Below are 27,305 nucleotides of genomic sequence, written 5' to 3' on the forward strand. Positions count from 1 at the left end.
GGCCTGGGAACAGACATTACAGAGCTGGAGAACAGGGACATGCAGAGCGGGGAGAGAGGAAGCTGGGCCTCAGCAGAGAGGAGGCTGGGCCTCAGCAGAGAGGAGGCTGGGCATCTCTTTGGTCTCTCTCTGGTCTCTCTGGTCTCTTTGGTCTCTCTCTGGGCTCTCTCTGGGCTCTCTCTGGCCTCTCCGATCTCTCTCCGGTCTCTCTCTGGTCTCTGTGGTCTCTCTCTGGTCTCTCTCTGGGCTCTCTCTGGTCTCTGTGGTCTCTCTCTGGTCTCTCTCTGGGCTCTCTGGTCTCTCTGGTCTCTCTCTGGTCTCTGGTCTCTCTCTGGTCTCTGGTCTCTCTGGGCTCTCTCTGGGCTCTCTCTGGTCTCTCTCTGGTCTCTCTGGTCTCTCTCTGCTCTTTCTGGTTTCTCTGGTCTCTCTGGTCTCTCTCTGGTCTCTCTCTGGTCTGGAAGAAAGAAATGGAGAAACGAGGTATATCATGCTGCTGGGGGCACCATTCCAGAACAAGAATAAAATCAATGTTCTCAGACTCACACACAAGTAGAACATCTGCAGCATTTTGTCAATACACTTCTAAAATGATGCCAACACAGCACACTCTGGCATACTGGACCTTCTCTGGCCCAGCATAACATGGCTTTGGTTGAGAAGTTAACACTGTCATTCACTTACGGTTCATTTAGATATTTAGTGATAATACCCTGTATTTAAAGTCGGACCCATTGATTTATACTGGATAGAATAGAATGGAGGCAATCATATTTGACTGTATTTAATATTTAATCTTACTTGATTAAGATTTCGATCTTACAGATTTGGGAACACATATTGATGGTGTTGAATTAACTCAAAGACTACCTTGCATTTAGTATGTCCTGAATACATTGTAACAGTTGAAACCACTCTTAAAATGTGCCAAATGGAGGCTTTCTATCACTCTTGTTGATCTCCTGATCAATATCATCGACCACATGTGCAGACGCAGATCAATTTGTAATTTCTGTAGCAGTTCAGCGCCAGGAAGCTCTAGAAATAATGAGTGAGCAAGCTGGAGAGATGATCCCACAACCTTCAGCAAGGGAGCAGAACACAAACACAACCTTCAGCACGGGAGCAGAACACAAACACAACCTTCAGCACGGGACAGAACACAAACACAGCCGTTAAAGGAACACATGTTAACTACAACTGTCCAGACCTTCATCACACTGGATGGATGCGTGGCCCCTCCTCCCAGGAGTTCCAGCGTCAGTCTGGCTCCTGAGAGAGGGTTCTTACCCTGGTGGACGCTGGAGGACAAGTTACACAGCTGATCTGTGGGCAACAGCAAAGCCCTTTATGGCATTGATTAATAATGTAAACTACTATATTAATCAATGACAGTTACTCTCCTAAAAGTATTTGTCTCTTTTCATCAAATCAAATCAAATCAAATTTATTTGTATAGCCCTTTTTACACGCAAGCATGTCACAGAGGGCTTCACATACGCCCATAGAACTGCCCCTCAACCAACCTAAACCCTCAAGGAAGACAAGGAAAAACTCCCAGAAAAACTCCCAACGGGAGAAAAAATGGAAGAAACCTTGGGAGGAGCAATTCAGAGAGGGATCCCCTCCTCCAGAGACGGTTGGCAAGAGAGAGGAGCAGAACACAAGCTAAACATAGTCATACAGTGTCAATGGGTTTTGAAACACCAAAAATCCATTGTTCGGCTTTATAGACGTTGGATGGGACCTGGAAACTCGCTGTTGGCCGTCATGGAGGCTGGTTTCCGGTTGACGACCTGGTCCAGCGTTGGTAGACCGACGACCAGGCAGGTCCTGACAGCTCAGACCCCCCACACCACAAGGGATGTGTGTGGGGGACAGAGAGGAGAACAGGGATTAGAGAATGCCAGGAGCAGCTAACAGTTTCAGTCGTAATAGAATGAGATCCCCACCGGTCAAGTGTGGACTAGTGCAGCAATTTAACAAAGCTAAGAGGGTATTTGATGCAGCCCCACACACCAAGACAGCGACAGCCCCCCTTGGTTGGAACATGAAATCTGTTCCAGGGGAAACAACTCTAAAATAGGTTATATTTATACGAATAAGGATGAAAACAACCAGCCCCCCGTTGTCTCCAACTAGTAAACTATAACAATAGTTAAATTTCATTAACTGTGTTCTTTGCTCTCTTGACACGAAGTAAGGGACTATCTGACATGGTCCATACTGATCGACAATGTGGAGACTCATTAATATGTCATGAAAATCATTTTACATTAATAAAGACACTGCTATAGTGTGTTTTGAGAGGAGATCTTTTTGAAACATTGTCTACAGAACAAGTGGGAAACGGTTGAAGGTGTGTCTATAGTGGCCAAACATTAAGATTCAAATTAACATGAATTTCCAAAAACCATATCAATTGGTTGCTTCATCTACATCTGTACATTCCTCAGTGGTTATTGAATAGCTATATTGGGTGGTAGCATGGTCAGTGTGAAGTGGACATCCTTAATTGTTTACTTCCTCTTCAGAAGGTCTGTGTGTTATATGCATGCACACAAGTCACACATGCACAAATGGATCGAAAGCATAAAAAGAGTTTCTGATTTGGATGAAGAAATAGAAAAAGCTTTAGTCATTAACGGGTCAAACTTTGTAATTTAGTTTCTAACACTCCTCCTCTGAGCGTGACCCCCTGGGAGGTCGTGGGGGGCGGCCAAGCTGCTCCCCTCCACCTCTCTCCCCCCTCTCCCCCCTATGATCCTGTAAGAAGATCATAATAATAATGATAATAATAATAATAAGATAGATAAAGAGGACTCCCAGCTGTATTAACTGTGGGACTCAAACTAAAGCAGAGGACATTTTAAAATCTGAAGCTTGGACTACGTTAACATCATTAGTCAAGCACGATGAGTCAACCTTATAAGGTTTCAGACCCACGTAGTGTTGAGTTTGTCTCAGCATCAATCAGGTTAATGGCATGCTTGCGTAAATCTCGGATCATGGCATGTTAACATTGATTGTGTAAATATTTGGTTTTGTTACTTAGATTAAAACGGGCTGCAGTTTAATAGTGTAATAAAATGTATTATATTGTCATGCATTAAACTTTATTGGCAAAGTGCACTTTGATGCCAGAGAACTCCGGCTCACTACATGGAAGCCGCCCTCGGGAAGTCGACGGTCAACCTGAGAGCTTCTTACTAGAACACATCCGAGGAGTGCCTGGCAGACTGCGGGGCTGGAAGCGCTGGCAAACCACCAACGCTTCCATTAAAAACACGCTGAAGTGGTTGTAGAGCCTATTGTACCATATCCGCCACACAAATATAGAGAAAAAATGAAAAAATGCCATGTTTAGCTTAAAAAAAAAAAAAAAAAGCATAACTAGTATTGCAGTTAAATAACTTACCGTTTCAATTAGAACTAAATGTAATTTCCTGCAATGTCATGTCACGGCGTTCCCGTTGGAAGGGAATGGTTAATACCCAGGTGGCACGATGTGTCTTGAGCTGCCTACATGCCTACCCCAGGTATAGACATGACGTATTCTGCTTTTAGTAGGCTACGCCAACATTTTCTGTAGAATTCTAAAAACCTATTCTCCTGATGCAGTTCTCAAACCGAAGTGTCCATGACAAATTTGTTGCATGGAAGAAAAAAAAACTTTCCAAGTGGGTATAAACGTAGATTGGCTCAGAAAAAACAACGTGTTTCTAACCCTAAATTAATCATCAATGTATCGTGACCATGAGATTCATTAGCCTGAGGTCTGACGCATAAGGTAGTGTTTAATTAATTGGCTGAAAGCACTATTGTAGGCTAACTGCCACCGAAACAGTAATTATAGAAAACATAGTAATTCCTGACAGAACATGATTTATTATTCTAATTTATCAACAGTTATTGTTATTGATAACACTATAGTAGGTATTGTAGGCTCCGATCTTGAGTCCGGTTTTGATCTATTCATGTAGTTAAGGATTTAATGTATCAAGGCAATGTATCGTGACATTCAGGATACGGTTTAGTACATTTTTTAGGATCCTAACCGTTGATTTTGAGCGCTTCTTCAGTAGAGGTGAATCGTAGAAGACTACAGCTTGTCTTTTGGTTAATGCGCATGATACTGCGGCTCCGTGCAATCTGCGCTCCAACTCACCTTGAAACCGGGCTCGAGCGGTACTTTCATCAGAGCGACGGGAATCAAACCAATCCACGCCCCAAATCCACCCACATTCGCCAATGAAAGGAGTGCGGAGGCGGACCCAGCAGCTAAATTGTCAGGCTTGGTTTCGCGTGCTATCTAGCGCTGCCGTTTTTCAGTTCAGAGGTGCAAGCGCTCTGTCTCAGCGAGAGAGGCGGCGAGAGGAGAGAAGGGGAGGGAAAGAAAGAAGGGAAGAGCCGGAGAAAAGTGTACGGGGCATGAAAAAGAGGATACCAGCAGCGTTCTCGTCCTGGGAGTTCGGCAATGACAGGTTTATTGAAACGGGCACTTTGAGATATGATGAGGTTTATTTCTGGTTGGCAATAGTACTATGATTTGGTATGTGGCCACTTTGATAGCAAGTGTATTCAGCACCCGAGGAACGGCAGCTCAAGGTGAGTTGAAGTGCAATATTTGGCTGTGTTCAAGTTTTATGACCAAATGTAGCTACACACTTTTTGGCTTGTTTTACTTGAAGACTTTATTTAATAACTATTTTATTATGAACAGTTTGAGCACCTGTAGACTGTTGGACCACAAACTTAAATATTTGGGATGTCACCGATAATATCTTCTCCAGCATCTGTAACATTACACGCCGACAGAGCTAATGTTTAAGGTGGAATTACATGTTTTTGTTATTAACGTCTTTCAACGTGATAGTTAGATGATAAGCTATTTGAGTCCAGGTGAAATGAAACGGTTTCTAATTCGAACAGACATGACACGTTCCTCCATGCAAACTGTAAAGTGTTCATTTCCAGGCAGACTGGTTGTAGGTTGACTCTAAATATGCATTGTACTTTACTTAGATCACATGCAAAAAAAAAACATTGTTGTATAGATGTATCTTGTCAATGTTTGTAAAAAGAACAATATTGAAAAATATCGATTATTACCTGAACCTGTGGACTTAATTAGCCCCGCAGCCCCTCCTTTGTCCACTAGGTGGAGTGCTTTGAGGTGGAAGTGGAGAATTGCAGCAATCAATAGGAAAATGTGAACGATTTAAATAGCGTTCATTAACGTATCTTATTCTTTTTGATGTACACGTATAAGCCCATTAATGTACAGTCATTCTATCATTATAGTTGAATTTGTATCAGGAAATTATAAGTAAGGAATGCTGTTATTCTACTGTCAGTATAATTGTCCAGTAGTCATCCATGCAGAAGCATCATCCTGGGTTGTAACCTCCATGTTCATCCAGTGATGGTGTGTGATCGTGCCCCTCACTGAGAGGCAGCGCCTGAAGTCTGCTGCTCTGACAGCCAGCAGCTCTGAGAACTGTAGACGACAGGTCTCTGTGGAGGACAGGTCTCTGTGGAGGACAGGACTCTGTGGAGGACAGGTCTCTGTGGAGGACAGGTCTCTGTGGAGGACAGGACTCTGTGGAGGACAGGACTCTGTGGAGGACAGGACTCTGTGGAGGACAGGACTCTGTGGAGGACAGGACTCAGTGGAGGACAGGACTCTGTGGAGGACAGGACTCTGTGGAGGACAGGACTCTGTGGAGGACAGGACTCTGTGGAGGACAGTTCCTGCAGAGTCCTGAAGAACTCTGTTCCTGCTGGAAGCAGTTTTAGTTTCAACCTCTGAGAGTCTGGTGTCTGTGGTGAAGGCTCCTCCAGGTGTCTGTGGTGAAGGCTCCTCCAGGTGTCTGTGGTGAAGGCTCCTCCAGGTGTCTGTGGTGCTGGCTCCTCCAGGTGTCTGTGGTGCTGGCTCCTCCAGGTGTCTGTGGTGCTGGCTCCTCCAGGTGTCTGTGGTGCTGGCTCCTCCAGGTGTCTGTGGTGAAGGCTCCTCCAGGTGTCTGTGGTGCTGGCTCCTCCAGGTGTCTGTGGTGAAGGCTCCTCCAGGTGTCTGTGGTGAAGGCTCCTCCAGGTGTCTGTGCCTCCTCCAGAGATGGTGAGCTGGATGGAGGTGAAGTTGTCTGAACTTCCAGCAGACTGCTCTGTGTTAGCGGAGTGTGGAGAAGCAGGCTGCCTTTTACAACCAGGTTGGCTATTTAGAACCAGATTGGCTGTTTAGAACCAGATTGGCTGTTTAGAACCAGATTGGCTGTTTAGAACCAGATTGGCCGTTTAGAAACAGGTTGTTCTTTTAGATTTCTGAATGAGCTGTAGGCTGAGATGTTAGCTCGGTGCTGTGTTAAAAGTATACATGCCCACAGACAGGAGATCAGACTTTTTCATGCCATTAAACTGTCCGGCGTAAAATGTAAATGCTGGTGATTCTGCATGGCATAAGAGTTGACCTGTGTGTGTGATTGTAGTTTCTGTGACAAATAGTTTGCACAGTCAGCTAAAATCGACAGTGGAGTAAATGTGTGTGTGTGTTAGGGAGGGGGGGTCAGGGTGTGTTAGGGAGGGGGGGTCAGGGTGTGTGTTAGGGAGGGGGGGTCAGGGTGTGTTAGGGAGGGGGGGTCAGGGTGTGTTAGGGAGGGGGGGGTCAGGGTGTGTTAGGGAGGGGGGGTCAGGGTGTGTTAGGGAGGGGGGGTCAGGGTGTGTTAGGGAGGGGGGGTCAGGGTGTGTTAGGGAGGGGGGGTCAGGGTGTGTTAGGGAGGGGGGGTCAGGGTGTGTTAGGGAGGGGGGGGTCAGGGTGTGTTAGGGAGGGGGGGTCAGGGTGTGTTAGGGAGGGGGGGTCAGGGTGTGTTAGGGAGGGGGGGGTCAGGGTGTGTTAGGGAGGGGGGGTCAGGGTGTGTTAGGGAGGGGGTGGTCAGGGTGTGTTAGGGAGGGGGGGTCAGGGTGTGTTAGGGAGGGGGGGGTCAGGGTGTGTTAGGGAGGGGGGGTCAGGGTGTGTTAGGGAGGGGGGGGTCAGGGTGTGTTAGGGAGGGGGGGGTCAGGGTGTGTTAGGGAGGGGGGGGTCAGGGTGTGTTAGGGAGGGGGGGGTCAGGGTGTGTTAGGGAGGGGGGGTCAGGGTGTGTTAGGGATAGGGGGGGTCAGGGTGTGTTAGGGAGGGGGGGGTCAGGGTGTGTTAGGGAGGGGGGGTCAGGGTGTGTTAGGGATAGGGGGGGTCAGGGTGTGTTAGGGAGGGGGGTCAGGGTGTGTTAGGGAGGGGGGGGTCAGGGTGTGTTAGGGAGGGGGGGTCAGGGTGTGTTAGGGAGGGGGGGGTCAGGGTGTGTTAGGGAGGGGGGGGTCAGGGTGTGTTAGGGAGGGGGGGGTCAGGGTGTGTTAGGGAGGGGGGGTCAGGGTGTGTTAGGGATAGGGGGGTCAGGGTGTGTTAGGGAGGGGGGGTCAGGGTGTGTTAGGGAGGGGGGGTCAGGGTGTGTTAGGGAGGGGGGGTCAGGGTGTGTTAGGGAGGGGGGGGTCAGGGTGTGTTAGGGAGGGGGGGTCAGGGTGTGTTAGGGAGGGGGGGTCAGGGTGTGTGTGTGTGTGTTAGGGATAGGGGGGTCAGGGTGTGTTGCTGGTGTCTCTGGCCCCTGGCTGTCTGGCCGAGATGTGACTGTCACCTCGCTGGCCCATCATACGTTCTCTGTCCCTGCAGCATCACAGAGCAGCCGTGTGGTCGAGCAGAGCAGAGCAGAGCAGGGTCCATGTGTCCCAGTAGAGAGCAGCCCCTAGGAGAAGCTGCTCCCTGTCTCACACTGTCAGCATGCAGGCACCACAGCAGTCACCCTGGATACAGGCCAACTCTCTCTTCATCTCCTTTATCTCCCTCTCTTTCTTCTCTACCTCTCTCTTCATCTCTCTTCATCTCTCTCTCTCTCTCTCTCTCTCTCTCCTCTCTCTCTCTCTCTCTCTCTCTCTCTCTCTCTCTCTCTCTCTCTCTCTCTCTCTCTCTCTCTCTCTCTCCCTGTCTCTCTCTCTCTCTCTCTCTCTCTCTCTCTCTCTCTCTCTCCCTTATTCATCCTTTTTTTCTTTCCTCAGTCCTTTGATGCAAATCCACCGCCCCCCCCCATCTTTTTGGTTGTTGGGCGTTATGGGATGGCGGTGCAAGTGGGCGTGATGAGCTGTGTTTATGGAGTCCTTGGGGGGGCGGGGGCCCAGCAACCGTCTGATCCCGCCCACATCAACTTGTTGCATCCGCCCCTCCGACTCCCAAGGGAGACGCATGTCTGTAACTATGACAGGAATCCCCCACCCCCACCTCCTCCTCCAGCCCTCCCCTCCACCTCCTCCTCCAGCCCTCCCCTCCACCTCCTCCTCCAGCCCACCCCTCCACCTCCTCCTCCAGCTTTCCCCTCCACCTCCTCCACCAGCCTCCCACCCCAGCTATGCCACACTGGATAGTTCATGCACGGTGCTGGGGTTGGAGGGTAAGAGTCAGGCCCACTAGTGGTCTACGAGGGTAATACAGGTGGGCCACCAAACCAATGAAAACTAAAGTATGAAAAATTAATAAATATCAACATATTTATATACTGTTGGTAAAGGATTATTAAAATTCTTAAACATTTTTTATTAAATGCTGTCGCGTTAACTTGAATACGCCAAATTCAATCCACTATGCACGCATCACTTCCACATATTGCACAAGCCAAGTCTACAACTTCCGGTAGCGAGTAGTTACCGTCGTTCTCACACACAAATTACAAGGAGTTCGGGTTATCTTTCCAAAATGACAATCAATGATGTAGGCTACCTACGATTCTATGTTGCTGACCTTCAAGCAAGAGGGAAAAGGTGTTGAAATTGGTTCAAACTACATCGACAATTACGAAGGTAAGGTTTATTTAACTGACATGGTAAAATGAGCTAGTAGCTATCACGAGCTAGCTATCTAACGCCGGATTTGAGCAGTAACGTAGGCTAGCTAGGCTAGCTAGCTAACAATTTTTGCTACTTTATAATGTACTTGATGCTTGCTTGTTAATCGTTCATGTTAACATATAAACAATTGGTCTGTCATATTTGTTCCCTATATAACATGTCTTTCTCAAGTTTCTTACAAACATCTGGAAACGGGAGAGATCTCTGTGAGGGCGACCTGTTATCGGTCGATAAATAAAGCGAGAAGCCTCACAATCTGAGTGTAGGGTTAAAAGAGCAATAACTACGGGTAAACTGTTCTGGTCATCAGAAGTTCTAGACCTGACCTATTTCCCCCCGGAAATACATATCACTGTCGAGGCCAATTCTAACTCTAAACTCCATTGATTTTATTTAGACAGTTTTTTCTAATATGGCCGCAGAAAAACAGCCGCCTGCTTTATGACAACACTGTTCGAAGGTAATAAGTTAAATTTGTACCATGTTTAATCTTTTTAAAATCTTATCACTGACTGGTAGTAGCAAAATAGTTTTTTGCTACTACCATTTAAGCTCATTTTCTACCATCTAGTACATTTAATGTTGTTAGTTTAAAGTACTGAGAGATCATGTCATGCTAGCTAAAACCTTGCTTAGACAGTCAGTTGACGAAACTCTTTCTCTCTGCAGCTCTGGTGGCTGGTGAAAGCCTGTGTGAACATGTGTAATGTACTTTGGATTCATCTAAATGCCAAGTTTAGTGCTGTATAAAGTACAATAATTCTGTGTATATTATCTGGTTTCTAAGATTGTTTGTGTGTGAGTATGGTGATGTTCTGCATGAAGGGTTAGATCCATTCCATTGTGACTGAATCATTCTTGAGATTTGTTTTACAAAAAACATTCTAAAACTTAATTCAGTCTAATATCTCAGAGGACTGAATATCAGTGCGGAGCGGTTGTCTCCCTCTTCATTACATGAGCTGGTTTTTCAGCTCCTCTCTGGAAGATGTTGAACAAGGAAACAGCATCTCATCTCCCAACATGGCCCAGATTCCATTTCCCTGCTCTCAGCACTTCAAAGAGCAGCTTCCTGTCTGTGCTGAGCTGCACTTCCTACAGCTTGCTCACTCTCACCCTCAGACTGCTTGGCTGCTACTAGCAGACGTGTGTGTGTGTGTGTGTTTTCTTCTCTGAATGGTACAGTGTAATAGCTCATACTGTAAGGGTAATCCAAGTTTTGTGTTTCTCACATGCCTCGAGGTCATCTGAATAAGAAGAGGAGGCGTAAGAGGAGGCGTGGGCAGATCATGGAGCAGAGATCAGACCAGTTTAGGATCACGTGGTGCTCCTGCTGAATGTGCAGTTCTGTTTTTGACTGTAAAACAGGAGAAGATGACCTTGTGTCCATCTCCTTTTTCTGTGAATTATGGATCCAAAGCTGTAAGATCATTTAAAAAAACAGCAACATTCAGTTGGAGATCAATCCAAAGAACTTTGTTTATCCCAAGTACAGTTCCATTAAGCACCAGTAATGTGTGTGGTGTTCTGACCACTGTCAGACATCAGCCACTAGTGTGTCCCTGTTCTGATGACTCCATCCTCCATGTTGAATGGAGCCAGCAGTTAAACTGCTACCCAGGGTGTCTCTTAGCTGGAGACAATGATGCCCAACACCTGCTGTCTGTGAAGATGGCCCATACGCAGACATCAGTCTGGTGGAACACTGGCATTAGGCTGCTCCATACAGCTTTAGAGTGGTGGAACACTGGCATTAGGCTGCTCCATACAGCTTTAGAGTGGTGGAACACTGGCATTAGGCTGCTCCATACAGCTTTAGAGTGGTGGAACACTGGCATTAGGCTGCTCCATACAGCTTTAGAGTGGTGGAACACTGGCATTAGGCTGCTCCATACAGCTTTAGAGTGGTGGGAAGGTCTGTGTGTTAAAACACAGAAGTTCTCCCACTGCATGTTCATTCCTGCTGTCTCATTTGGACCACAACGTGTTCATCTGAAAGACAGAACACTGTTCATTTTGCTGTAATGATGTGGAAACAAACCTGAGAGTGGTTTTGGGTCTCAATGCAGATGGCAGTGCTGGAGGCAGTGTGAGAGGCAGTGCTAGAGGCAGTGCTAGAGGCAGTGCTAGAGGCAGTTCTAGAGGCAGTGTGAGAGGCAGTGTGAGAGGCAGTGTGAGAGGCAGTGTTAGAGGCTGTGTTAGAGGCAGTGTGAGAGGCAGTGTTAGAGTCAGTGTGAGAGGCAGTGTGAGAGGCAGTGCTAGAGGCAGTGCTAGAGGCAGTCGTGTTCTTGCTCCGTGTGTGTACCTCAGCGTCCTCTGGTAGGGCTATCAGCCAAGGCTCAGCAGGAAAAGGACTTCCTCACCTTGCAACTTCCTGTGTACCCTCTCAAAGTGTGTCTCCAGGTGTGTACCCTGTGTATGTGTCTCCAGGTGTGTACCCTCAGTGTGTGTGTGTGTGTGTGTGTGTGTGTGTGTGTGTGTGTGTACCCTGTGTGTGAGGTTAGTGTAGTCTGGTGCTGGATCTTCACTCAAAGGTTGTTAGTCACCTTAAAGTCCCCGTCCCCCCCCCCAGCTGTAGAGGGGAATACAGAACAGGCGCTACGCTGCCCAGAATATCAATGGTTGTCGAGGGTGATTTGGCATTTTGGGAGTGCCACAGCTCCACAGCTGACCTTGTTAGCACACATCAGAAAGAACTGACAGCACCTGCCCAAGTCTGCTGTGAGACCTCCAGCAGTAAAGTCCTGTACTGCTGTTGACTGTGTGGCAGTTTAGCTCACTCTGTCTCCCACCTCCGGGCCTCCCCAGTCCTACTGACATGGTGCCATGATGCTGTTTGACACATGATTTTGGAGATTGATTCACATCCCCAGAACCCTCTAGCAGGCCTTGAGATCAATTATTTTCTACACGTGAAGGTATTTTTCAGCTGGTTTTACAGACAGCACAGTTTTCTTAAAGGTTGAGAAAAAAAAGTGAAAAAAAGTTTATTTATGCCATTCATTTCAAGCCCTGCCTCAATCCTCCCCTCCCCTCTCTCCTCTCCTGCCTCCATCCTCCCCTCTCCTCTCCTGCCTCCATCCTCCCCTCTCCTCCCCTGCCTCTATCCTCCCCTCTCTCCTCCCCTGCCTCTATCCTCCCCTCTCTCCTCCCCTGCCTCCATCCTCCCCTCTCCCCTCTCTCCTCCCCTGCCTCTATCCTCCCCTCTCTCCTCCCCTGCCTCCATCCTCCCCTCTCTCCTCTCTTCTCTCTCCTCTCTTCCCCTGCCTCCATCCTCCCCTCTCCCCTCTCTCCTCCCCTGCCTCTATCCTCCCCTCTCTCCTCCCCTGCCTCCATCCTCCCCTCTCTCCTCTCTTCTCTCCTCTCTCTTCCCCTGCCTCCATCCTCCCCTCTCCCCTCTCTCCTCCCCTGCCTCTATCCTCCCCTCTCTCCTCCCCTGCCTCCATCCTCCCCTCTCTCCTCTCTTCTCTCCTCTCTCTTCCCCTGCCTCCATCCTCCCCTCTCCCCTCTCTCCTCCCTGCCTCTATCCTCCCCTCTCTCCTCCTCTGCCTCCATCCTCCCCTCTCTCCTCTCTTCTCTCCTCTCTTCCCCTGCCTCTCTTCTCTCCTCTCTCCTCCCCTGCCTCCATCCTCCCCTCTCCCCTCTCTTCCCCTGCCTCCTCCCCCCTTCCTTTTCATTCTTTCTGTCCTCTGCTCTTCTCTCTTCTCTCATCCCCTCTCTCCTCCCTCTCACTTATCTTGACCGGCATAGGTATATATCTCCACTTATCGGCCAAAGGTTAAACTAAGGTTACAGAAGTAGATGCTGGTTCTTTGCTAAACCAAATCATACAACTTGGACTCCTTACTTAAATCTGCATGCTCTGGCAGCACTGATAGCAGTGCATCTCTCTGGACACTCTCTCCGTGCTGCAGAGTGGCTCGGCTGGTGGACATGTGAGCCAGTCTGTCCGTCACACGGGAGATGTCCCTGTGCACCAACCAGGACAGACCTCACAGGGCTCTGAGTTAGCTGGGGGACCAGTAGTCTGGAGAGGGGGACAGAGAGCAGAGAGGGATAGAGTGTATGCAGATCATGATGTTGAGACAGCAGAGAGGGATAGAGTGTATGCAGATCGTGATGTTGAGAGAGCAGAGAGGGATAGAGTGTATGCAGATCATGATGTTGAGAGAGCAGAGAGGGATAGAGTGTATGCAGATCATGATGTTGAGAGAGCAGAGAGGGATAGAGTGTATGCAGATCATGATGTTGAGAGAGCAGAGAGGGATAGAGCAGAGAGGGATAGAGTGTATGCAGATCATGATGTTGAGAGAGCAGAGAGGGATAGAGTGTATGCAGATCATGATGTTGAGAGAGCAGAGAGGGATAGAGTGTATGCAGATCATGATGTTGAGAGAGCAGAGAGGGATAGAGTGTATGCAGATCATGATGTTGAGAGAGCAGAGAGGGATAGAGTGTATGCAGATCGTGATGTTGAGAGAGCAGAGAGGGATAGAGCAGAGAGGGATAGAGTGTATGCAGATCGTGATGTTGAGAGAGCAGAGAGGGATAGAGTGTATGCAGATCATGATGTTGAGAGAGCAGAGAGGGAGAGGATAGAGAGAATACATATTTTGTGGATATTCCACTGCTCAAAAAGAGCATTTGGTGTTTCCAGAGGAAGGTGTTTTACCCTGTGCAGACTGCACCGTCAGACTGTGTATTGGGGTCACCCGGTGGGCAGGTAGAAGGAGCGGAGCAGGGAATAACTGTCAGGTATAAATAGAGAGATGTATTACCTCAAAGGAAACAGAATGCTTCAGATGCGCTGTACTGTATGATGAGAGGACCAGTGTTGCTTTTTGTGTTTGTTTAACAGTAGCAGAATTCACACCACTACGCTGGATTGAAAAGCGGTACCTCTTTACCAGCTCTTTAGGTGGGATCTGCTAAATATTGCACTACACATACTGTAGCCAAACACCTCAGTTCTGTTGAAAATGTATGACTTATAATACATTTACATGGCTACATTTATTGTTTTGATTTCAACCTTTTGTTGCAAACAAGACAAGAGCAACACTTTACATTAACTACCATGTACACTCACTACATAGCAATACCTAGAGTAACAGCACTATAGTTAATAAATAGAAAGTGTACACTTCACTATGGTTTAGTGGTTAGTTACTGTGTTACACAAGTGACGCTTGCTATGGGTAGGGTTCCAGAAGGAGGGGAATGTTTACATTGATCTTGTTTTGGCAACACAACTTTCAACCACAACCTTCCATACATACAACGTTATACACTTTCATGTATATTTTAGAAAAATACAACCACCTCTCTCCGTAATCTCATCACTATCTTCTACGGCCAGGGCCTTAGTAAAGAGGAGTAGTTGCCGCGAGCCTTCCCTGTGTCCAGTTAGAGAGAGATGAGAGATAGTGATAGCTTCCTCCTGGCTACACTAAGAGGATTGGACACGGTCAGGCAGGTCCTACACACAATATGAGATCTGTGTCCTTCATCCCCATAGATCCAATCATGTTATAGCATCATGTTATAGCATCTAATTTCAGAGAATGGTCTGTGCAATTGTGAGGTTAGCAAGTCCTCTGTCCTGGCTGGTGCAGGAGAGGGTTCGCTGAGGAAGCATCTGCAAGTTGTCAGTCAGCCTGGCACACTACACGATCAGGACACATCGACCGGGTTTGCACGGCTGATTGGCGGTGATGGAGAGGGGAGGAGAGGGGTTAGTGAGTCAGGCTGCAGGTCACTGAGTCTGTTCAGCCTCCCCAGCCTGCATCTCTCTCTCTCCCCAGCCTGCATCTCTCTCCCCAGCCTGCATCTCTCTCTCTTCCCAGCCTGCGTCTCTCTCTCTCCCCAGCCTGCGTCTCTCTCTCTCCCCAGCCTGCATCTCTCTCTCTCCCCAGCCTGCATCTCTCTCCCCAGCCTGCATCTCTCTCTCTTCCCAGCCTGCGTCTCTCTCTCTCCCCAGCCTGCGTCTCTCTCTCTCCCCAGCCTGCATCTCTCTCTCTCCCCAGCCTGCATCTCTCTCCCCAGCCTGCATCTCTCTCTCCCCCACCCTGACCTTCATGGAGTGGAGACATATTCTCTATTACTGCTCTATCAGAGAGCGTGACTAGCAGAGCGCAGGCGTATCCTTGAGCCACAGACCTCTGACCGCTGTCGTTACAGGGACTGTTGTGTTCCCCGTGAAATACAGCGACCACCAGCAGGGTTGTAATAACCCTAAACCTTGATGAGTTCATTCCTCAATGATCCCCTAAAATAGACCTTGACTATAAGTTGTAAATAATTTTCTTAGGTGATGTTTATTGGAATTCATTATAAAATATTAAATATACGACCATCGTGTAAACGATGTGTCTCACAGTGAGCATCCGTTACTGATCATCAAACAGTTCTGAAGGTTCCACCTTCTGAGCCACAGGTAGACAGCCTGCGGCAGTACAGTTCTGAAGGTTCCACCTTCTGAGCCACTGGTAGACAGCCCGCAGCAGTACAGTTCTGAAGGTTCCACCTTCTGAGCCACTGGTAGACAGCCCGCGGCAGTACAGTTATGAAGGTTCCACCTTCTGAGCCACAGGTAGACAGCCCGCGGCAGTGTGCTGGTTCGATGTCACTGTTCTACTTGACTTTATAGTAAGGGTCTCTGTGTTTAGACCTGTGGTTGTGTGAAGCATCCAGCACACGCAGCATTAATGATCCCTGCTTCAGGTCCAGGACAGCCTGCTGCCACAGGAAGCTCCCAATGACCTCACTTCCTCCTATTACACTAAAGCACCAATGTTTGGTGTTTAAGCGTTTATAGATAAAGAAAGCTGGCATTTCTCTTTTGTAAGGAGTGTAGTAAATACAGCCCAAGATGCCAGGGACCACACAGAGCAGATATGAATCATGGACGCTCTGCTCCTCGAGTCGGCCTGCTCTGTTGCAGAGCAACGTGCAGCTAGGTCAACACTAGCTTAACCCATCGGTTTTTATTATAACCTATATATATATTCTACCATTCTCACCACAACTGGGTGTGTTTGGAAGATACACATTTCTGATAAGACATGACCCTCAGATCATGTGGTTTACAGCAGCCATGCCTCAACGCCTCAACGCCTGCTGGGTCCTGTAGTTACGCATGTGCAGTTGCACAGCTGTTAACATGCCTGCAGAGGCTGTTCTCAGAGAGGCTGTTCTCAGAGAGGCTGTTCTCAGACAGGCTGTGCTCAGACAGGCTGTGCTCAGAGAGGCAGGGGCGAATCTAGGTTCCCACTTTTGGGGGGGCTAAGCCCCTAGATAAAACCTATTTTTCCTGTGACCCAGCAAAACTAGGGGGGTCTGGGGCATGTTCCCCCAGAATAAATTTTAGAAAATATCCTTTTAAATTGTGTCCTTGGGGTTTAGGAAGAGAAATTAACACATTTAGATTTAAAATATGAAAGAAAAAAAAAAACATTTTGGGGGGCTAATGAAACTTTTGGGGGGGCTCCAGAATAGGGCTAGATACGTCCATGCAGAGAAGCTGTGCTCAGAGAAGCTGTGCTCAGAGAAGCTGTGCTCAGAGAAGCTGTGCTCAGTGAGGCTGTGCTCAGAGAGGCTGTGCTCAGAGAAGCTGTGCTCAGAGAAGCTGTGCTCAGAGAAGCTGTGCTTAGAGAGGCTGTGCTTCTGGTTGTGGAGGAGAAACATATCTAGGTCAAGTCCTGCCCTCCCGCCAGGGCTTCATTACGTTCTCAAGCTACCATGATGTTTGGTTGGTTGATAGTCTGTCAAGTCAACAACAACAGATGAGCAGTTTGTATTCATCCTAAGCACAGGGGCCATCATTTCTACTTCTTTTATTTACATTTACTAGGCAAGGTGTATGCACTAGGCTAGGTGTATGTGCTAGGCTAGGTGTATGCGCTAGGCTAGGTGTATGTGCTAGGCTAGGTGTATGCACTAGGCTAGGTGTATGTGCTAGGCTAGGTGTATGTGCTAGGCTAGGTGTATGCGCTAGGCTAGGTGTATGTGCTAGGCTAGGTGTATGTGCTAGGCTAGGTGTATGCGCTAGGCTAGGTGTATGCGCTAGGCTAGGTGTATGCGCTAGGCTTGGTGTATGTGCTAGGCTAAGTGGATGCACTAGGCTAGGTGTATGTGATAGGCTAGGTGTATGCGCTAGGCTAGGTGTATGTGACAGGCTAGGAGTATGTGTTAGGCCAGGTACATGTCACAGTGCCGTTGGAAATAAATGTTCCTCTTTGGTTCTCAGCCGTAAAGCTTGTTTGCTTTCGTCTGACTTGTGGATTTAGGAAAATTAAGCATAATTAGATGATTATCTAATCATCCAGTGTTTTGTGCAAAGTCTGGTATTTCATTGAATCAAGTTATTTAATTTTGACCCCAAGCCAAGGTGAACACAGCTTTTCATGCTGTTTGGGATCAATGGCTCACAACACACTTGAAAGCTCCCAGTGGGGTTATTCCTGAAATCAGGCCACTCTGTAACAAATAAACAATGGAAATCTATTGAATGTCTGGTAAATTGTAAACATTCACTAGCCATTTGGCCGGTGGACAAAAATGTTGATTTTGTCCCATGTGGGTAGGCTAGCCATTACTGCTGAGTGCCATGTGTGTAACCAACTGGTGGTAAAGTGACCATGGTTGAGATATATACAGGTCTAGTCATGTGTACTGATGTCATCTTTTGTATTTCGACCACCAGGATACAAGCCAGTGGTGATGGTCTCTTTACTATAGAGATCCCCATACTGGACAGAGAATCCCAAAAGGCACCCTGGTGACATGAATCCATTGAAGCGTGCCCCGTCAATACAGATGTAGAGTGCTCAGATGAATTCCCTTTGTAGTGACAGTGACTGGCAGTGAGTCATCTCCACTGAGGGACACCCAGTGACATCTCTGTTAGACCGCGGGTGAGCAGGGGCGACTGGATCATCAGTATTGACTGGTAAAATGCTAGCACGTTGGGTTTCCGGTTGTAAAGGCAAGCCATGCATGAATTAGCAGATGATCAATATCTGCTAAAATAGGCTAGCCTGGGAAGACAGGACAGCGAGAGGGTCTGCTTTAGCTTCTGTCAGATGTCTCCTGTCTTCACTCACACTCAACACTCCTGGTGCTACATTAACCCTTTCAAATGAGCTGTGTGATATATATATGTGTGTTTGTGTGTAACCGTCCTGTCCGCCCCAGGTGCCCACGGTGTGCAGGCGCAGCCCCAGTTTGTGACGTCGCGCGCTGGAGACAACGTGGTGCTGGGCTGTGATGTGGCCCAGCCTCTGAACGGACAGCCCTACGTGGTGGAGTGGTTCCGCTTCGGAGTGCCCATCCCCTTCTTCATCAGCTTCCGCTTCTACCCTCCTCATGTCGACCCAGAATACGCAGGTGACAACAAAAAAATCCACAGTTTGATACAGTTGGGTATCGTTCCTTCTCTCCGCGCTTGGTGAAACATATTCAAAATAACGTTCTTGACTTGATCCTGTGGCTGTGGAAGCACAGGCAGGCTGGGCAGTTCAGTGGTTAGAGCATTTGACTGAAGATCAAAACTCCCTGCCTGTATGAAATGACTACTATACACCTGCCTGTATGAAATGACTACTATACACCTGCCTGTATGAAATGATTACTATACACCTGCCTGTATGAAATGACTACTGTACATCGTCTCAGACAATCTGAAATGTAATCTAGCCCCAAGAGTAGGCCACAATTTCCACTAGCTTCATGGTGCTGTTAGCATGCCGTTCACAGTATAATTAGCCTTCTATAATCCCTATTTGTTGAGGTGCCACTTACTAGATTAGCAGCTGTCTGCATCAGATAGAGGCGAGGGGGCTGTTGAAGGCAACACAGCACAGCTCCCTGGGCGACCAGCTTCATCTCTGAGTCCAGAAACATCCTCCATACACAGTGACTGACTGCTGTAGAATACACTAGAATGGTCTAGAATGGTATTGGTGTGAGCCCAGTCTGAGGGGGATGCTGGACGTCACAGGTCGTCACATGAGGTGGTTTTAACACAGCGGGGAAATGACAGACGTGACAAGGAAGGATGACAGAAAGGACTTCCTATAATGAAAAAGCATGTCAGTTTTACAAAGGCCAACCAGAACTGTCTGATAGTTTATCAGATGTTGCCAAGGGCAGGGTATGCAATTTTAATAGTTGGTTTTGCAGTGAATGTAGTGAATGAGGAGCTGGAGATTTCTACCTCAGGAGCTGATGAAGCAGTTTTGTCTGTTCTATCTCAGTCTTTAAATGAGGATTTAGTTACAGCACAGACACATTATCTGTTTGTATCTACAGCACATACACATTATCTGTGTGTATCGACAGCACATACACATTATCTGTGTGTATCGACAGTAACTGTTCTAAACCTCTTTCTAATTCCCGTTTTGTTGTCCCATTCTACAACACCAGTTAACTGAATTACTAGTTTACACTGTATGAGCGTGAAAAGAACATGTAATCAGAGCAAAGTATCGGGCATTGTTTATAGGTAATTATTATTCTGCTGTACCGATCTGAAGATTTGAGCGTGGACTAGCTGTAGTTAGTTGTGGAAACAGCAGGTGTATCGTAGCTCTCATCTTGTAGTTGGAGCCGTCTGGTGATCCTCTGCTCTCCAACCCTGACTCAACACTCTCTACACATGACATGTACCAGGTCTCTGTGAGATGGACAGCCACGATCGTATCTGTTTCCTCCAAAGCGCAGCGCTGGCTGCACAACTGGCCTTCTGTTCGTTTGACCTTGCCTGGACGACCCGCCCCCTTCCACGGAGTGCCACAGCAACACAGCTGGAGCAGAACACAGAGGAACTTGATCAGGGTCAGGGGTCAGGGTCGCTTCCTGTTCGTATGCAGGCGCATGTGGGACTTCTAAGCAGCTGTGGAGGCAGAGCCGACCGTGTCTGGATCACAGACGCACTTCCTGTGGAAACAGCGAGTGGCCTGTCAGTGGAGGTCTTTGTTCCTTATGATCTGAACAGTTTACAGGACACAGCCAGTCTAGCGGTCAGTCTAGCGGCCAGTCTAGCGGTCAGTCCAGCGGCCAGACTAGCGGCCAGACTAGCGGCCAGACTAGCTGCCAGTATAGCGGCCAGTCTAGCGGCCAGTCTAGCGGTCAGTCTAGCGGCCAGTCTAGCGGTCAGTCTAGCGGCCAGACTAGCGGCCAGACTAGCGGCCAGTCTAGCGGTCAGTCTAGCGGCCAGACTAGCGGTCAGTCCAGCGGCCAGACTAGCTGCCAGTATAGCGGCCAGTCTAGCGGCCAGTCTAGCGGTCAGTCTAGCGGCCAGTCTAGCGGTCAGTCTAGCGGCCAGACTAGCGGCCAGACTAGCGGCCAGACTAGCTGCCAGTCTAGCGGCCTGACGCCCTGTCCTCAGCAGCCCGTGTGTCCATCCTACCTGAGTCTTCAGCCTTCGGTCCCTGTGCTGTCCCCCAGCCCCCCTTCTCCAGCCCCCCGTCCCCCTTCTCCAGCCCCCCATCCCTCAGCCCCCCTTCTCCAGCCCCCTCTCACCCCCGTGAGAGTAGTCTCCTGAAGCTCTCCTCTGGAGCTGGTAAAGCTGTGACCCAGTTTCTTCGCCTCAACTGGGAAGCTCTCTTATCAGCCCCTAAAATCTCAGGTGACATTTAACAACTCGCATCACCAAAGTGTCTCAAAGAAAATAAATCCTCTCTATCCCGTCCTTCCATTAAAACTTTTAGCTTACGTTCAGTTTCCCATAAAATTGGATAGTTTGTTATTGACATTTCTCAAAATGACAGAAACATTACATGCACATTATTGCCCTGGATCCAGGAGAGGGAGAGCAGAAAGAAGGGATGGGAGGAGAGAGAGAGAGAGAAGTTGATGAGGAGGGAGGAGGGAGAACAGAGAAACAGCTGGATCTGTGTCATCTGTTGTCTAGCTAGCCTGTGTGATACCAAGAGTTCTGGCCTTAGGCAGGACACACCTTTTAGGGTACACCCACACACACACACCCACAGAAAGCTCTGCTTCCACCTTTTAACCAGGGCTGTTCTCATCCCAGCTGACAGAGAACACCCCCCTGTCTGATCACCTGACTGATAGACCAGTCCAACAAGTCAGTCAAGAGTCAGAACCCTCTCACTCAGGGGAGAGAGTAATGAGGCAGAGACTATTTGGAAAACGTTGATGTTGTGGGTCGGCGCCCTGAAAGCCTTTTGTTTTAGCTATATCATTACCCTGCCATCTGTTATGAGCGGTTGCCAGATTTGCCCAGTGCAAAATCATAAATCCCCCCTTTGGCAGCTTGACCTGTAAAGAGTTAAAGCAGCTCTTGATCTGATCCGTGGTTCAACCCCCCCAGGGTGATGAGAGGGATTTGGACCTCCCATCTCAGCTGCTGTCCAGTATTGAGGGGCAGTCACGCGACCTGGAGCATGTAACCAGGGTTACTCCTCCTGCTTCTCAGGAAGTCCTGACTGGCACGACCTCTGACCTCCCCCATCATTTCTGGAGCATCGTGTTCTTAATTAGGATTCTTCATATTTTTGACCTGACATGGAACTTCTGTTTAACACTGTTCATTCCAATCCAGTGAAGTTTAACAAACTCAACAATGATTTGGTGACAGCAGCGACCCTCTGCCAACATAGGGTATCAAATAAAATTCTCTCCCACTGATATCATAGGAGCTGTTTTCACCATGTTCTCTCCCCAGGCAGGGCCACCCTGCAGGGGAAGTCGTCGCTGCGCGTGGCCGCAGTGCGCTCTGAGGACCAGGGCTGGTACGAGTGCCGTGTCCTGATGCTGGAGCAGCAGTACGACACCTTCCACAACGGCAGCTGGGTGCACCTCACTGTCACCGGTCAGTCTGACGCACACGCACACACGCACACACGCACACATACACACACACGCACACGCACACACGCACACACGCACACACGGACACGCACACACACACACACTATGGAACATGATCATATCACAGGATGGATGATCTGGTTCTGGGCAGGATAGCGTGTGGAATCTTTCTGTTCTGAACTTCCGTTGTGCTGTGTCACTGCTGGGCTGAGGAGGAGAGACTGATCATAAGAGGGGAATCCAATACCCTCTGGTTGTTGGAAGACAGATGTGTGTGTGCTTCTGTGTGTGTGTGTGTGTGTGTGTGTGTGTGCGCTGTGATGAAGGTTGAACAGGCTGTTTGCCAAGAGCTGACTCCTTTTTTCTGCCAATTAGATCTCACCTGCTTGTGTGTGTGTGTGTGTGTGTCTTTCAGAGTGTGTGTGTGTTGCATATGTATGCATGGCATCCAGCCACTAAAGCTTATTATAGCCCCTCTCCTTTCACTCTCCTTTCACTGAGCTGGTTCCTACCCAAACCCTAACCCCTCCAGCCCTGGGAGGTCCTGTCGTACCCAGGCTCTGCTGATTCACTCTCTCACACTAACCATGTCATTCTGCTGCTGTTTCTGTTGTGGGGAAAACTCCCGCAGCACCAGGGTGTGTGCATGTCCGTACAGACAGGCAGACAGGCAGACAGGCAGACAGGCAGACAGGCAGACAGGCAGACAGGCAGACAGACAGACAGACAGACAGACAGACAGACAGACAGACAGACAGACAGACAGGCAGACAGACAGACAGGCAGACAGGCAGACAGGCAGGCAGACAGCAGCCCTTGTGCAAACACATCAGATTGAGGATACAGAGAGCCGTCATCACCAGATCAATCCAGAACGATCCTACTCAGAACTCCACTGGGCTGTTTTGGCCTCCTAGTGCAGACTGACTCTGGATCAGAATCAGGTGAGAGCTGCCAGGGTAGCTTAGTTACATGCCGTCCATTCCCCCTAATCTGCATTCATAAACTCCCCCCATATGGCTGGGGTTAGGGTGGGGATGGAGGTAATCTCTTCAAAGGCTTACTGCCGGCCACGGGGCGAGGCAGATGATAGGATGACCGGCTGAAGGCTTCTAATTGGCTGCTTTAATGGAGGGCCAGGTGTTTGTTCTACCTGAACATCAGACCGCTGTACCCGGGGAGGTAAATGAGTCTATTGGCCTCTGGTCTGGCCAGGGCAGAGGGAGCTGCAGGGGGATGAAAGGTATTTTAGAGACCAGGGAACCATGACTAGCTGCAGCCTTGCATGCCGTTCCTGATCCGAAAGGTTCTCCTCTAGATGAAGAGCAGATGGTGTGCTGAGTTTAGAAATGTCATTTTCACCTTTGAATCCATACATGAAGCCCAGCTGTCCTGCTCCACCCTCAGCTCCCTCTGTGTATGTTCCCCTGTGACCTCTCTGCACACACTAACACAGAGACATTCTGTAACACACACACACTGTAACACAGACATGTTGATGACACATGTCCGGTCCTGTTGATGTGTATTCAAACCTTGTCCCCCCCCTAGCCCCGCCCCAGTTCACAGACACGCCCCCCCAGTACGTGGAGGCCAGGGAGGGGGGCAGCGCGGCCCTCAGCTGCTCCGCCTTCGGGAACCCCAAACCCTCCGTCACCTGGCTGCGGGACGGGCAGGAGCTGAAGGACAGCAGGAAGTACAAGGTGAGATCTCCCACTAGCACTTCCTGGTTTGTGATCACTTCCTGTTTACCTCTTGTTGATTATTTGTCTTTGTGCATGGCAACACAGCTGGACACGTCTCATCATCTGGGGTTTCTGGAAAAGTTTCATAATTTATTTTGGGAAATTGTTAGGGGGGGGGGGGTTGGGGGGAAACATATATTCAATCTAGTCAATCTAATCCTGTGGCTGTGGATTGTGTGGCTGGAGGTCTTGTATGGGAGTGTGGAGGCAGCACGTGGTTCAGGATGTATGATGTGTTTGTCAGGCCAAGGTCACTCTTAATGAGGAGGGGCTTTTGAGAGAGAGTTGTGTGTGTGGACTGTATTTGTGATAAACGGAAGCTGAAGCTGTTGCTGCATGAAAAGAATAGGCATTGATACACTCCTAATCCACTCATACTCACACTCACACACACTCACTCACACTCACACACTCACACACCTGTGGGATCTGTGATCCAGTCCCCTCTGTGGTGCTGTGTGTTCCTCAGCTGATGGAGCTCTGCATTATTAAGCAGCAAAGCCTCACGCATCTCTCCTCTCTCTCCACCGTCTGTCTCTGTCTCTCTCTCTCCTCTCTCTCCTCTGTCTGTCTCTGTCTCTCTCTCCTCTCTCTCCTCTGTCTGTCTCTGTCTCTGTCTCTCTCTCCTCTCTCTCCTCTGTCTCCTCTCTGTCTCTGTGTATCTCTCTCTGTGTCTCTCTGTGTCTCTCTCTCTCCCCCCTCTATCGTGCAACTTGTTTCCTCCTGTTTCCTCTTGTTAGATCTGCACACATACAAAGGTCTGTTGTTGATCATTGTAACCTTTCAGCAGTGTTATCATGACCAGTTTGAGCTGTGAAGTTTGCTATTTATGTAGAGCTTTTGCCAGCCTGCATTCTTTTAGGCTGGCATTTAGGAACTGGTAGACATGCAGGACTGTGGAGGCCTGTAGAGATGCAGTTGTCAAGGTAAAGCATGAAGGAGATGCAGGGTGAGACTGTCTCTCCTCAGGCTGAGGTCTGGAGGTGGAGGGCTCTCTTAAGGACTTAAGCACAGCTAGCTCCAGTCTGGAGAGAGAGGGGGGAGATAAGAGGATGGGAGGGTGAAAGAGAGAGAGAAGAGAGAGGATGTTGGGATATCAGTGAGAGAGTGAGGGGCATGTGAGGAAATGAGAACAAAGAAGAGGATATATGGGGAGAGAGAGATGTTAGAGAGGAAGATATATTAAAGAGAGAAAGAGATATTAGAGAGAGGAAGAGATATTAGAGAGGAAGAGATATTAGAGAAGACGAGATATTAGAGAGAGGAAGAGATATTAGAGAGAGGACGATATATTAGAGAGAGAAAGAGATGTTAGAGAGGAAGAGACATTAGAGAGAGGAAGAGATATTATAGAGAGGACGATATATTAGAGAGAAGAAGAGATATTAGGGAGAAGGAAGGGGGGGGGGCAGTTAGGAAGGGAGTTGAGAAACTTTTTGTCCTCATCAAGCCGATACAACTGGTTCTGTTTTATCTGCTCTACTCCTCCTCCCCCTCCTCACCTCTACTCCTCATCCATCCTCCCCCTTCCTCCCCCCTCCTTCTCATCCCTTCTTCAAAGAGACAGATCGTCAGTGGTCATAGAGGCTTTCAGACAGATAACACACCTATAGTCTGCCTTCTGTTAGCCTCACAAACTCTCAAATGTGATTTATGGGACTCATATAGCAGGGCTCCTCCCACTGCTGCCTCTATCCTCCTATAGCAGGGCTCCTCCCACTGCTACCTCTGTCCTCCTATAGCAGGGCTCCTCCCACTGCTACCTCTGTCCTCCTATCCCTGCAGCAGCGCTCTCTGTCCTCCTGCAGCAGACACACTGAGCAGTGCTCTCTGCAGCAGACACACTGAGCAGTGCTCTCTGCAGCAGACACACTGAGCAGTGCTCTCTGTCCTCCTGCAGCAGACACACTGAGCAGTGCTCTCTGCAGCAGACACACTGAGCAGTGCTCTCTGCAGCAGACACACTGAGCAGTGCTCTCTGTCCTCCTGCAGCAGACACACTGAGCAGTGCTCTCTGCAGCAGACACACTGAGCAGTGCTCTCTGCAGCAGACACACTGAGCAGTGCTCTCTGTCCTCCTGCAGCAGACACACTGAGCAGTGCTCTCTGCAGCAGACACACTGAGCAGTGCTCTCTGCAGCAGACACACTGAGCAGTGCTCTCTGTCCTCCTGCAGCAGACACACTGAGCAGTGCTCTCTGCAGCAGACACACTGAGCAGTGCTCTCTGCAGCAGACACACTGAGCAGTGCTCTCTGTCCTCCTGCAGCAGACACACTGAGCAGTGCTCTCTGCAGCAGACACACTGAGCAGTGCTCTCTGCAGCAGACACACTGAGCAGTGCTCTCTGTCCTCCTGCAGCAGACACACTGAGCAGTGCTCTCTGCAGCAGACACACTGAGCAGTGCTCTCTGTCCTCCTGCAGCAGACACACTGAGCAGTGCTCTCTGTCCTCCTGCAGCAGACACACTGAGCAGCGCTCTCTGTGCCAGCAGCTTTCTCTGTGTATGAGAGCTTTGCCAAGGCTCTGCCTAGTACAATCACACAAACAGTAAAATGTCATGTGAGTATCCGTCTTTCTCGCTCTCTCTCTCCCTCTCTCTCTCCCTCTCTCCCCCCTCTGTCTCGCTCCCTCTCTCCCCCTCTCTCCCTCTCTCTCTCCCTCTCTCTCTCCCCCTCTCTCCCCCCCTCTCTCACTCTGTCTCTCTCTCCCTCTCTCTCCCTCTCTCTCTCCCTCTCTCCCCCTCTCTCTCCCTCTCTCTCCCCCCTCTCTCTCTCGCTCTGTCTGTCCCTCTCTCTCTCCCTCTCTCCCCCCTCCCTCTCTCTCTCGCTCTGTCTCTCTCCCTCTCTCCCCCCACTCTCTCTCTCTCCCTCTCTCCCCCCTCTCTCGCTCTGTCTCTCTCTCCCTCTCTCCCCCCCTCTCTCTCTCGCTCTGTCTCTCCCTCTCCCCCTCCCTCTCTCTATCCCTCTCTCCCCCCTCTCTCGCTCTGTCTCTCCCTCTCTCTCTCCCTCTCTCCCCCCCTACCTCTCTCTCCCTCTCTCCCTCCCCTCTCTCTCTCCCTCTCTCCCCCCTCTCTCTCGCTCTGTCTCTCCCCCCTCTCTCTCTCCCTCTCTCCCCCCCTCTCTCTCTCCCTCTCTCCCCCCCCTCTCTCTCGCTCTGTCTCTCCCCCCTCTCTCTCTCCCTCTCTCCCCCCCCCTCCCTCTCCCTCTCCCTCTCCCCCCTCTCTCTCTCCCTCTCTCCCCCCTCTCCCTCTCTCTCTCCCTCTCTCCCCCCTCTCTCTCTCGCTCTGTCTCTCCCTCTCTCCCTCTCTCTCCCTCTCTCCCCCCTCTCTCTCCCTCTCTCTCTCCCTCTCTCCCCTCCCCCCTCTCTCTCCCTCTCTCTCCCCCTCTCTCTCTCTCTCTCTCCCTCTCTCCCCCTCTTTAGAGACAGATTGAGAAGGTAAAGAGGGTGTTGTGTGGTGCTTGACACACACACACAGTTAATCATTCTGTATCATCATGTATCTAAGTCATTAAATGTTATGAATCATTAACTGTAATAAATATATAGGGAAATGGGTCTTTGTTGATGGCAGGTGTCTGAGGGCAGTGTGACAGTGCTGTCCATAACCCGCCTGGACCGCGGGGCATATACCTGCCGAGCCTTCAGCGCCCAGGGAGAAGCTGTCCACACCACACGCCTGCTTGTCCAAGGTACCCTCACCCCACACCTCTTCACCCCACACCTCCTCACCCCGCACCTCCTCACCCTCACCCCACACCTCCTCACCACACACCCCCTCACCCCACACCTCCTCACTAC

General features: G+C 49.4%; 1 protein-coding gene across 3 annotated transcripts in view; it reads left to right on the plus strand.

The window, feature by feature from the left end:
- The first annotated feature begins 4,541 nt into the window (after positions 1-4,541).
- The window catches only part of igsf9bb (immunoglobulin superfamily, member 9Bb), a 52,437-nt gene continuing 29,673 nt past the window's right edge, over positions 4,542-27,305 (plus strand). For all 3 annotated transcript variants that reach the window (XM_084684411.1, XM_084684413.1, XM_084684412.1), the window contains exons 1-5: positions 4,542-4,605; positions 18,115-18,306; positions 21,614-21,760; positions 23,311-23,462; positions 27,079-27,196. In XM_084684411.1, coding sequence (XP_084540537.1) covers positions 4,542-4,605; positions 18,115-18,306; positions 21,614-21,760; positions 23,311-23,462; positions 27,079-27,196 — 673 coding nt within the window. The remainder of the gene's footprint in view (positions 4,606-18,114; positions 18,307-21,613; positions 21,761-23,310; positions 23,463-27,078; positions 27,197-27,305) is intronic.

This window comes from Hypomesus nipponensis, chromosome 20 (genome assembly GCF_054491055.1).
Source record: "Hypomesus nipponensis isolate SF chromosome 20, ASM5449105v1, whole genome shotgun sequence".
Taxonomy (NCBI): Eukaryota; Metazoa; Chordata; class Actinopteri; order Osmeriformes; family Osmeridae; genus Hypomesus; species Hypomesus nipponensis.